Source organism: Montipora foliosa, chromosome 1 (genome assembly GCF_036669935.1).
Source record: "Montipora foliosa isolate CH-2021 chromosome 1, ASM3666993v2, whole genome shotgun sequence".
NCBI classification, from domain to species: domain Eukaryota; kingdom Metazoa; phylum Cnidaria; class Anthozoa; order Scleractinia; family Acroporidae; genus Montipora; species Montipora foliosa.
Window position 1 is genome coordinate 24347304 of NC_090869.1, and position 12500 is coordinate 24359803.

General features: G+C 40.7%; 1 protein-coding gene across 1 annotated transcript in view; it reads right to left on the reverse strand.

The window, feature by feature from the left end:
* Positions 1 to 4418: 4418 nt before the first annotated feature.
* LOC137994359 (pre-mRNA-splicing factor cwc2-like) overlaps positions 4419 to 12500 on the reverse strand; it is an 8583-nt gene continuing 501 nt past the window's right edge. Inside the window, exons 1-7 of the mRNA XM_068839938.1 lie at positions 12461 to 12500; positions 11530 to 11704; positions 10733 to 10910; positions 9574 to 9648; positions 8543 to 8632; positions 6391 to 6567; positions 4419 to 5366 (exon numbers count right to left, since the gene is read on the reverse strand). The exon at positions 12461 to 12500 is cut by the window's right edge and continues 501 nt beyond it. Coding sequence (XP_068696039.1) covers positions 5040 to 5366; positions 6391 to 6567; positions 8543 to 8632; positions 9574 to 9648; positions 10733 to 10910; positions 11530 to 11704; positions 12461 to 12500 — 1062 coding nt within the window. The 3' untranslated portion in view covers positions 4419 to 5039. The remainder of the gene's footprint in view (positions 5367 to 6390; positions 6568 to 8542; positions 8633 to 9573; positions 9649 to 10732; positions 10911 to 11529; positions 11705 to 12460) is intronic.

A 12500-nucleotide genomic window follows, 5' to 3' on the forward strand; every position in this document is an offset into this window, starting at 1 on the left:
ATAAAGAAGAAAATTGCCTCTTTCACAAATAATTATAAAACTTAGAAAAAATAGTCTAAGGTATTTACAATTACGCATTCATGTAGGCTGCTGTTATCCTGCTTGCACCATGCGTTTTCCTGTAATAACATGTGCTACACATGTTACTACTATATTTAAGGTAATTCCCTTGAAAGTGACATACTCTCCAGATTTTTTTCAAACTTGGCACAATTGATATTCATGCACAGGACATTTAAAAAATGCAATAAAAAGATGGGGTCACCCTTTATTCTAAGTATTTTTTACCGAATTACACGAGAAGAGTTCGAAACTTGATCAACCGGAAAAATTGTTGTTATATTGCAAAAGCTACTGAATATTACTGAAAACTTGAGCCTACTTGTTTGTCCGGGCAGATCTTTCGGTAAAGTGATTTCAAATTGCTCGATCTTGCAAAGAAATGTAAGCAAATCGGACCGCTACATCATCACCTCACACTCTGTGTCTGGCTCCTAATGTAGTTTTCGCGTAATTCATAGCAAAATACTACAACTTCTACAATCCAACTTTTTTTCTCCTTAAAATATGTTTTCCGTGTACCTATTACGAATAAAAAGGAGGGGTCACCGTGCTCGTTCAGGAGAAAATAGCCATCCCTTGACAGACGAAGCTTGGCGTCAACGAAAATCCGCCATTTTATCAATGTGCGCGAGCTAATCCGCTTGCCTATGACGCAGGAAATCATGCGTAGTAGGGTTGCGCAATGCAAAACCAGGGAATCTCCGTAATTGCGTTCAACGATAGGAAAACGCAGTTTTTAATCTTGGTATCCTGCATGAGCCTTGGCAAGTTTTTAGTTTTTCGTTCGTCTTCTCTCATCGTAATGCTTTCCTTTTCAATCGGAATACTCATATTTAACGGAATCCTGACCATTCATCAATTTAGGATACATAAATCTAGGCCGGTAATCATTGATTAAGAAGGGCGTTCGTTGGGAGAAACCACCAGACGAGCCGACATGCTATGAAGACGATGAACGTCAATCGAAAGTATTAAGGTATTAAGATGGCGCTGAACATATGATATCGACAAATCGTATATCTTGAATGGTCTACCATCCAGATACCAACTACCCGACAGGGTTTAACTTCCTTGAACGGTTTTTAATTTATCGCAAAGGATTTAAATGGGAAGACGAGCACTGAATCAAGCTGTGTATTGACCACTGGCAAGCTGAATGTAGTGATTCACAGTTCTCTCTCATCTAATGCAAACGAGAAAAATAATATATTGTTTTCGCTCATTTGCATCAGATTCGGCTCATGTAAAATGCCACGTTTAAAACAAGCCTTAATCTACGTTTTAAGTAGGTTAGCGTAAAAAAATTACAGGTTCTTATTTAGAAAATGGCCTTGACTGGAATTTCAGGCGAGTTAGTGGAACAACGACTTTGATTTGTCATGGGGAGTTTTGAAAATTCTGGCCTCTTTTGTTTGATTGAAAATAGGCTTTCTGGCTATACGTTTAGATGTTACAGTTTTTGATCATGATTTCATGTCTAGAACATTGAGGGAATACGTGTAAAGAACAAAATAAGCTGTAGTTTTGCTTTATGGTTATTACTGTATCTCCCTTACAGCCATTTGACTTAGAGTAGATACCTTTTGTGGAAATAAGAACCAATTTAACCCAAGACTACTGTAAATCATTTTTACAAGAACCTTTTGAGCGTTGCACGTGAGGTTATGACGGCCATGTTGGTATTCCAAAGCAATGGAATGGCGGTCATGATGATGTATCAAACGAATCCTCTGGGATTTGAACTCTAGTTTTATGCAAATACTTTCTTTTGTTTCAGTAATCCAATATGGCTGCTGATCACGTGAGTGAAAACGCTCCATTTAGCCTAACTTAACTAAAAACCTGCAGGTTCTAAGTATATGCGGGTGTTTACTGTAGAACTAATAACCACAGCAGTTCGCGCTTTAACTTGCTGTCAAAAAGGAGATGAAGTGAACTCCGAAATGGTCAAGATGTCAGCCTCGATGCCAATGTTACTCGATTCCATTTTATGTTCTTCAATCTTTGTGGGTGTAGTATGTTACTAATAACCACGTGTCCTCTCTTGATCGTAACTTTGCATCGTCTCTGAGGAAACCATGCGTAGTTATTTTCACCCTTAAATCAAACAGATCGCAGCTATGATTCAGAGTCTAGCCAAGGGCAAGGGCAAATTATTTCAATCCGGAGACGTAGTCATAGTGCTCGGCGCTTGTTGAAACCATCTCAAGAAGGCTATGCTCGTATCCTCAAACGTCGGTCCTATAAGTCAGATTGTTTCTTTCCCAACTTTTCTCCTTTGCTTCCAAAGCGACTGCGAACGCGCTTCTATAATCCGAGATTACTTCAAGTTTACATATTGATAATTTGTTTTGATAGTCTGGTATTGCACTTCGGCTTTTGTTTTTCGTTTTCCGGTGTTAGTACCTATTAATAAAAAACAGAAAATAGATGCTTGTATAAATGAGGAAAGAGTCTTTTACTCCGATAATCTCCTGCTTGCAGTGTACAGAGTAGTATGCAAGAGATGTTTATGTTTCTTGGAAATCCCAGACTTTATACCCAGTCGAGTAGCGCAGCACCCAAACTAGGGTCACCATTGGCCGATCCTCGAGTAAGCGAGTATTCATCTGTACTTCATTCAATCCTTGTTTGTCGTATTTACAACGCTCACAAGGCAGGTGTCTAGGTCTTTGCCAATCGCCTGAAGGAAGCTGCTTTCTCGACCGATCTCTCACCCTGAGGAGCATTTCAAACGTCTTTTCACGTCACATTTTCTTGGGGTGTCGCAAAATAATGAACATTAAGTGTCAGCTGTATTTAGTGCTGGGGCAATGTTAAATTACTCCACAGTGTTTCCAATTATTTCCCCTTGGAATAAACCCCGTGCCCCACTGGTGGGAGGTGGTGGTGCTCTCATCACTTCCCTGCTTCCTCTCTCTTTTTTCAGAAGCTGCAATTGAGCCATCTTTCGTACGTTTCTTGTCATTTTTTGACGTCAAGTTTACTGTTTTCTAACAGATATTTTTCTGTTCGCTTAATTCTTTGTGGTTCTGCTGTAACGACGTAAACGTCTTGTGCATACACACGACTAATTACTGCCAGCGATTTTACTAACTTGCACAAGGTGGAATCTTTTCTTTTCCCCTCACTTAATAGACCAATTCAGCTGACTCGATGTTGTACTCAATTTAAGTCTTTTGGGAATAAAACGTTTTGTTCCAAGTATTTTCATATCATTTACATGTGAATGCTGCTACATTATCATGCAATTGCAATACACAAAGAGAGATTTGAATTGGGCACAACATTGAGTTAGCCGAATTGGTCTATGAGCGCAATCACTTTTCCTTTAAGTTTTTTTTATGAAAATCTTTGTTTTTTGTGAAGCGCATTTTGAATACGGTGTATCCGTACAGGATTGAAATGCGCTTCATTGTATATCTATACGGGAAATGGGCTACATAAATGGCACATGAAAAAAATCAACACTGCCTTTTTATTCGGTCACTTTAGTAACTTCTTCTTTAACCCTGCCTCCGTAGTCCAAATCTTAAGAGGCTCCCAACCAATCACAGCGCTCGAAATTTGTGCCAAGAAAATTGCCCGTTGAGATAGGTTTAAGGACGGTGCCTACTAATTCAAAGGTATTTCTGCCCCGGTTTATGATTATGCCGGAAATAAAGATCTTAACAAGTGTATTGAAATCGACAAAGAAAATTGGAGGTAACCACGCATTTTTCAAAGATAATTCATGATCAATATTTGTAAAGAGCTTTAAAGTACAAAGCCATGTATGGCGTTCTTTCTCAACTGAAGCTTAATTGTCTCTGAAAAATGCATGGTTACCCCCAGTTTTCTTTTTGTATACTAAGAGTACTGACTAAGATCTACCTTTCTCTGCATAGTTTTAAACCGCGCAAAAATATCCCTGTATTAGTAAGCATGACCGATAGGAAACCCGAGTATCTCGAGATGCGCAGAACGGGTGCGCAATAACAATAGTAGGCACTGTCCTTGTCCTTAAGATCTACTAATGGAGGCCCTTCGAAAAGCTCCCAATCATTATCACCTTGGCCTCTGTTTAAGAGAGACCCTGAGTGTTGAATTATTTTGGCGGTAGATCATTCGTCTGAAAAAGTTATTCTATCCTTGATATAAAATACCTGGTCGGTAGTCCTGCTTTTGAAGAGCGGCTAAAGTGATTAGAAAATTCCTTTTGTGCGTTTGATGTCGACCATTCAATGAGCTTTATTTTCAATTTTTGCAGGGAGTGGATGATTATACCACCACCAGTGTCAAACTGAAATGAAGCTGTGAGATTGAGGCCCTCCCGGTGATATAGAACTGATGAACCACTGTGAGGATCAGTAAGTATCCTGGCTGCTTTGTTATTAGCAAAACCTTAAGAAACCCTTCTCCTTTATCTCTTTGTCGCTTTGGTTGATTTGGAATATTTTATTCATGTACAGAAATTCGTCGTAGCTTTTTCATTGTAATTGTTGACCACAGTCCTCTTCAGTATTTTTGTTCAGAGGGAGTCAAAGTGTAGTCTTTCCCTCCTTTATGTCCTTAGACTTAATTTTCAGTCGATTGAAGAACTGTCCCGTGAGTTTCGCATTTTGTAAACAAAAAATACAAGTACGAATGTTTTTCACCATCGTTTAAGTTTGCGAAATACACAAAAGTAAGCTACTGGTTAGAGACTGAACAAAGTTGAACTATTTAATCTGTTTTGTCCTTTCAGCAAAATAAAGGCTGCGACAGAATAAAACAAGAACGGGTTCTCTACCAAGAGAAAAAGGTCACAAGAATGGGATATCACCTCCGCCCATCAGAGCAAGTCGTCCTGGAGAATATTCGAGAGATAAATACCGTAAAACGTATGGCTTTTGTGTGCAAACTGTTTTGGCGTTTTCGCCATCGTTGCGTACGCTCTCTTCTCCTTGAATCCAGTAAGGAGCTCTCGGCCGTATAACGCAGGCTCATACAGGTTGTCAGCTGGAGGGAGCTTCTTCAAGGGCTGTCTTGTCGGTAGACGCAAGAATTTCTCTGTATGGGTCTCTGGTAGTGGAGTAAGATTCGTCTGTCTGAGCATATTGAGAATTTTCCCATGAAGAGTTGCTATAATCATACCCAGCTGCGTAATAATAGCTGTTCCAAAAATCGCTTTCTGTCGCTTGTGAATTTTCATTACTGCTTTGAGCAAGTTCGGAGGTTTGAGTAGCTGTGTCTGTTGCTCCCTCGGTCTGAAGAAACTCGCCTCTTTTCAGTGCTTCGTCCAGTCTTGTACAGTCCGTGTACACATTCTGAAGCAGCTCGGCCTGGAATTAGAGAAGAGATTGTAATTGAAAGCAAATGACGATGAAAAAAATCACAACCAGCCGCGGGCACGGCTGCGATCCATTGGCGGACATTTCAAAGGGCTGTTAAGTGTCCAATGTAACTTTACTTTCAGAAGGACACAGGAAAATGATCTGATCCTTGTCTGTAACATCATTTGGCGCGTATACACATCTTACAACCTTCGTATAGGTCCAGAACGAAAGGATAAGAATATACAAGTTCCGTATGACAACTGCCTCCTTTCGGATTCTCATCTTCCACATCTAACTTGTGTCCTTCTAAGAGTAAAGTTAATCAGCTGAGATTGCCCTGACCCAAACACGACCCCAACGCCAACGATTACGGTGTTGTTGTAAATGAGTCGTTGGCAGTTAGACTTAAAGGCGACGACACTTGAGCTGCATCATTTTAGAGGTATAACTGGACACAATTGGCAACCTTTGTTCCATACAAATAATCAACGTAAATCATTTCTACCCAATTGTCTGTCATTTTCTTTTGATTCATTTTCTCGTCTTAACACTACTTGTGACAAACTCACGAAGTGAGAATTATTTCAAGTGACCAATGAAACTTGTAAACGAGGTAAGCCCACCCGCTTAACAACTTTTTATCCTTCACAAGTGGTATCACGCACAGAAAAAGCAAGCGACTTTTATCGAGTACCTTTTAACACTGAACAATCCTTCAGTCTTGGCTTCCTAGCTCTTTAACTCACTAGTTGTTAACCAATACACCTTATTCCAAAATGGCCACCACTTCGGTATTTTTTGTTTGCTTGCAAATTAGCCCTAGGTGCCTCGTCCAAGGCTTCACATCCTTTTGAATTTTAAGTTTAATAAAGAGGCAAAAAAGGCTAGTTTGCAAGCAAACTAATGAATACTAAAATGGCGGCCATTTGGGAATAAGGTGTATACCCTTTTCTTAAGTTCATTTCGTTGTATGTAAAATCCACTCTTGTGCTAAGGGTAGAATAAACTTGTTGTCACACCATCCTAGTACCTGTTCAAAATGCTCCCTTGTCATTGGACCACATTCCACTGTGTACTGATGATCTGTGTTTGGATATGGCCCTGTTACCTGATCCCCTGGGGGTTTGCTGGAGCGCACGAGGGCCTTCTGAAGTAAACCTCGCTCTGACGCAGCCTCCAGCACTCTCTGTCTAGCTCGTAAAAGCTCCTAGCATAAAATAATATCGTTGCTATCATAATTTGCATTGTAGTGATCATCCGATGCAATTGTTTCACTCAAGGGATGAGCATTGGATCATTGCTCGGTTACCTAGTCTCTGAATTTCGCGGCTGGAGGTGACCTTGTTTTGATAAGAAAACATAGGTGCCTTTCTTACGTGAATCCAAAGTAATTAGAATGCTTCACGTATTTCTGCGATTTTCATAATTCTGCGGAGACACATATTCAATCGCCAACGGCTACACTGCGTTTTGGCTTCCATCTATCAAACTTCCGACGCCAAACCGAGAGTTGACCCAATCTCAACCCCAGAGCTCTTCTCCCGACTGAGGGAAAGAAGAGCTCTGGGAAACCCTGAAACAAAGTGTCTTCTCGTTGGTTTTCGTGAAGAACAATCAAAAGCGTCTCTAATTGGTGCATACATGTTAGCACGAGGAGTGAGCAGGCGCCGTAAGGTTCAAATAGCCAATTTTTGGCTATGAGAACCCTACGGCGCATATTCTCCTACATAGAGTTTCCCAGAGCCTTGGGTGACGAGAATGAGAGTTGACCCGAAACCGAGGATGCCGAAATCAATTCATGATGCGGGTGACATAACCCACAAATCAGCATCCTTGGTTAATAGTAATAGAACTTTATTTTCACACGATAATGTTTTAAAGCTGATTCGCTTGTCGGATCATGCACAAATGAAAGCAAATCAAATTAATACATATCAAATCATATTGGTTCTTGAGGAGAGGGGAAAACCGGAGTACCCGGAGAAAAACCCCTCGGAGCGGAGTAGAGAACCAACAAACTCAACCCACATATGACGCCGGATCTGGGAATCAAACCCGGGCAACATTGGTGGGAGGCGAGTGCTCTGACACCACTGCGCCAACCCTGAATTCCTTGAATTCACTGGTTCGCTACTCTGTTCCGAGATGTTTTTCCCCGGTCTCTCCGGTTTACTCCTTTCCTCAAAAACCACCATTTGATTGGATTGGTTCTGATTCAGTTGCTTTGTAGTCTCCCCAATTAGTAGAGCACTCGTGCTCGGCTAAATAGCCTTGATCATGATACTTAAGGCCAATTTACACTTTTTTTTTTAACCATTTACACAGCCAACAATAGACCATATTCGTATCCTCAGTATTGCAATGGAGGCTAATGCGGGGGAATGCTTTCAAATGCAAATACTTTTTAATACCCCATTGCAAGCTAGTTCCAGTCCAATACTGAGAATACGAATATGGTTTATTTGGGTTGGGCTCACCATAAAACTAGCCTTAGGGGCCCCGTTCCTGTTTACACTGCCGAGTTTCGGAGTCCGGACCAGACTCTTAATTGAGTTGGAGCGGAGACACGTTTACACAGCGCTCTTGACCCGCAAAAAGGGGTCCGTGCTCGGTTTGCTTTCGGTTTTGGGGCCATAGCCACCCATTGAAGCCCGTGTTCAATCGATATACTCGACGTCATATATGGATGGCTTCAGTGTGTTGGTTCTCTACTCTGCTTCGACAGGAGCTCATCCATGTCACGGCATTTTTATAGACCGATCGATTTTCTCGATTTTTAGACTACCTTTTCCGTAGAAAACAAAGGCCGTTCCGGTTCGGTGACACTACGACGGCAAGTTAGTTTCTTGTGATTGGTCATCGGGCTCCTGCAGGAGTCTCATTCGTGGGAAATTCAATCTAAAAATAAATCGGTCTGTGAAATCGCCGTGACAGGAATATAGCGCTGTTGTTCGCTCCTAGTCATGGGCTCCGCGCTTCGAGAGGTTTTTCTCCGGTTCTTCGGTTTTCCCCTCTTCTCAAATAGCAATCTGTGATTTGATACCTGTACACAACCTCGCTCTCTTCTGAGAAGAGAGACCCTGAAAACGAGGTTGACCTGTACAATGTCCCAGTTAGTGCCTCAACGCTAAATACAGTTGACACTTAAATATAAAGCTCGTCATCATCATCATCATCATCACCTCCTTTCTTGCTTTAGGATTCGGGTCGTCAAAGGCCCATCTGACATTTAGCAACTCTCTGTTGTTCAGCTTTTGGTCTGACATTGCAATCTAAACAAACAAGAAATTTAGCGCTCACAGAACAAAACAGAAGCGCCCGCTTGACCAGGAGGATAAAACGAGTTTAAGCAAAGACGAACACTATGGGTTCGCTGTGAAAGGGAAAAACGATCGAGTTGCATTTGCACAATGCATTTTAGTATGGTATCGCTGTAGACGTCATTGGTGCGCTGGCTCCTTCAGTTTTTCTAGGAACTTTTAGATCGGAGGACGAAAACGACTCCGAGTACGAGTTTTCCGTACTGTTTACCAATACTGAGCATGCGCATAAAGTTTGGAGGCCGGCATTTTTCAAAGTGCGCATGCTCAGAACGGAAAACTCGTACTCGTATTAAGTACTCGTAGTCGTCCTTGTCCTCCGATGGCGATAGCGACGGTTACGGCAACGACTACGCCACAAAACAATGATATCATTGGTTAAACGAGCATAAATTATCGTGCTGCATGCCGCAGCACGGATTTTAGCAAATATTTTTGCGGTCCTCTGCATAACGACGGCGTTAAATCACCAAATTTGAGGTTTTGACGACAGCGAGATCATTTATTCTCTATTTTCACTCTGAAACCGCTCGAATGTTTTAGGATACTGCGCCCACATTGTAGGACGTGAACGAGCTGGAAGAATCGCGAAAGACTTATGATAGAGCAACGTTATATTTTAAGGTGACGTTTTCGTCGACGTAGCCGTCGTAGATCGTTAATAAGGTCCCTCGTTTTACATGACGAAGTGACCCAACGTACGCACACATTGAATCTTTTCACTTTCTAAGAGGGTTAATTTCAGTAAAGTTCCAACCAATCCATGCCAGGCAAAGGTACACGGTGAACAGATGCACTAAATAGGTCGTCCTTGAAGCTTCGTCGGCTTTTCAAGTCACTTTCGTCCGTCTTCCTCTGTGTTTAACGCTGCCTTTGTCTTTAGAAAATCTTACCTTGCCAAATTCGGCATTGACTCTGTTCTTGTAACGTACAAAGGCTATGCTACGCCTTGGTATAACTCTTAAGTCCTGTTTGGGGAAAAGAAAATATAAGTGAGAATCGAAATAAAACGCCCTCTGCTTGGTTATCACTAAGTCGGGCCAGGTGGATTTTAGTACCCACCTGGCTCTATCCAGTGGATAAGTCAAATCTAGAACTTATAAAGTATACTTCACGTAAAAAGTTTGCCAAGCTAAGGCTTTCATACACGCCTTTACTTACACGTGCTAAATGTGCACATTCACGTGAGCAAATACTGAAATCTTTGCCCAGACTGAAACTGCTGGACTCATCTGTGACTTATCTTCACATTAAAGTTATTCGGCCGTTGCTGTCAAAACCATCATCATCATCAACGTCAACTCAGTTTCAATGAAACTTAATGCCGCAAGGAAGATCAGTTAGATCAAGATTTTCAACAGTTTTTTAAAGTAGCGGACATATTTCTGAAAGCAACGGACGTGACATTTGAGGCGGCGCGAGCTACCTTGGGGGGCTCTGGGGGCATGCCCACAGGAACACTCGGCTACATTACACACTTCATATATGGTCCCGAGGGAAACAGCTAGTTTGTTTTCCCGAGAGTCCTGATGTTTCTCGAGACGAAGTCGAGGGAAATATCAGGATTAGAAGGAAAACAAAACTAACTAATTTCCCGAAGGACTAGACATTAAGTGCTTTGCTATATATTTAGACTTTTCCTTCAACAATCGCAGCAAAACATCCGGAGCGGGCAACAAACGCGGAATAGACCATATTCGTATTCTCATACATGTATGTATGTATGCAGTGCTCTTTTTGTTGAGTGCAAGTCTAGGTATATAACAATTCCTGTTGTTTCAGTGTTGGCTGTCTTGTCATTCTTAGAGCAAATTCAATCATCTCAGTCAGCAGTAAAGTTCAACAATTTCAGCTATTCTGCACTATGACAAAGTGCAACCATGTTATTTATGCAAACTGTTGAATGTGTCTTATGTCTTGTATGTTTATTAGCTCATCAAATAGAAGACGAAATTCGAACCTGGCCCTCGTTTAACAAAAAAAGAAAAATGCGGAATAAAGTTACTTGCAACCGAGACCCACAGAGCCGTTCAATTTATTAGCATCGCTTACCTCAATTTCACCCCACTCTCCAAATTCAGTCCATAACAGTTTTTCCAGGTTGGTTCGATGGCCCAGACCACCAACATACAGTGTCCTGCATTCTTTATCAAATGTACCCACCCCTCCCATGTCCTCCTTGTGAAGACGATGACGCTCTCGGCCAAAGACATCATGAGCAAGATCGATTCTGAGAAAATGATCACCCAGGAAACTACATTAGGCGAGAGGATTGCTGTAAAGAGGTTATCAATCTCCTGAGATGGGATATCATTGGGAGGCTGATAAAAAAGAACAAAGCTATAATGAAGAAAAAAAAACTGCAAACTATAAAAGATATCACATCCCAAAAAGCTGTGATTGGAAAATAACAACCTAAACAATAGCAAAAGTCAACAGCTCTTAATGCCATTCTCTCTGAGATGATTGGTTTTATGGAGAGATGCAGTGAGCATGTAGGTAAGCAATACATACAAAACAATTAATGTGTTTCACTTTTTTAAATATTTTAAACAATAAAGGATCTGCAGATGCCTCAAGGATCTGCAGAATTATGACACCATATAATTTACAGTATGTTGACTTCAAGTTGGCATTATGTGATTATATCTGCCAACCAGTTAGCTTTGACTTCAGTGAGAGTGTAGGAAAGATGATCCTGAATATTTCAAACTTTAGGGTATAAAAGCTCTCAGAAACTACAAACTATTTGCAAAGTGTAGTATTGTAAAGCTCATTTGAATACATACAATATAAAAGTAAATGCTACACGTATATCTCTGTCATTATCACTACACCAGTTGCCTAACCTTTTCTCATCCTTATCTGTAGGTATCACATGCAAATATCCGCATTCTGCACCCAAGTGACAGCATCCTCGGGCAAAGTAGATGCAGTAATAATGCTTGTTTCCACTGGGCTCATATATGTTAGCCTTCGTAAAACCAGCATCTGTTTCCAGGCAACACTTTGTCTCTGATGGACCTGAAATGAGACTACTTTCAGAAACTGAATTTAATTTAACCTAACATGTTTCCACATATGGAGTAACCCTTTACATATTACTCAGTAACCAACAAGCATTTTAGCTTTCACTATTAGATAGACAGATAGTTCATTAAAAACTGCATTGCAGCCAAAGGCTGAATTACGCAATTATTTACAAATACTTTACAAACTAATTATAAGAATAATGTCATGGGTGCCAAATTACTCCTTAATTTAGGCGCAAAATTTCAGCATTAATTTATAATTTCACATGTGAAATTACAAAATTGCCATGGTAACATCTCTTGTATCTCGATCAGAGCCAAGATGGCGTCTAGATTTAAGACAGTGACCATTGAAGAAGTTACGAAATTAAAAGAAGCGGCAGAAAATTTAAATGATTGAGTGAGCGTTTTTGAGAAGTGGTGTGACGAAAATAGCCTTGAGAAAAACCTGGAGATGATTCTTCTCGAGCAGTTGGATAAAGTACTCGAGCAGTTTTACAATTACGCTTGTGGGCGTAATTTGTCACCCACGACATTAAAAGGTAATCAAATGGTTTTCTCGTGAAATTAGGAAATAATCTCACTTGCGTTTTGTCAAAATTCTGATAATTCCCCTCGCCTAAAGGCTCGGGAAATTATCAGAATTTTGGCAAAACGCAAGTGAAATTATTTCCTAATTTCACTCGTCGCCATTTGATTACACATACTAATATTAAAAATTCTATAATTCTAAATTATTATTACAAACCATGGTCTTTGTCTGACCTCCAGTGTTCTCCCACCCATCG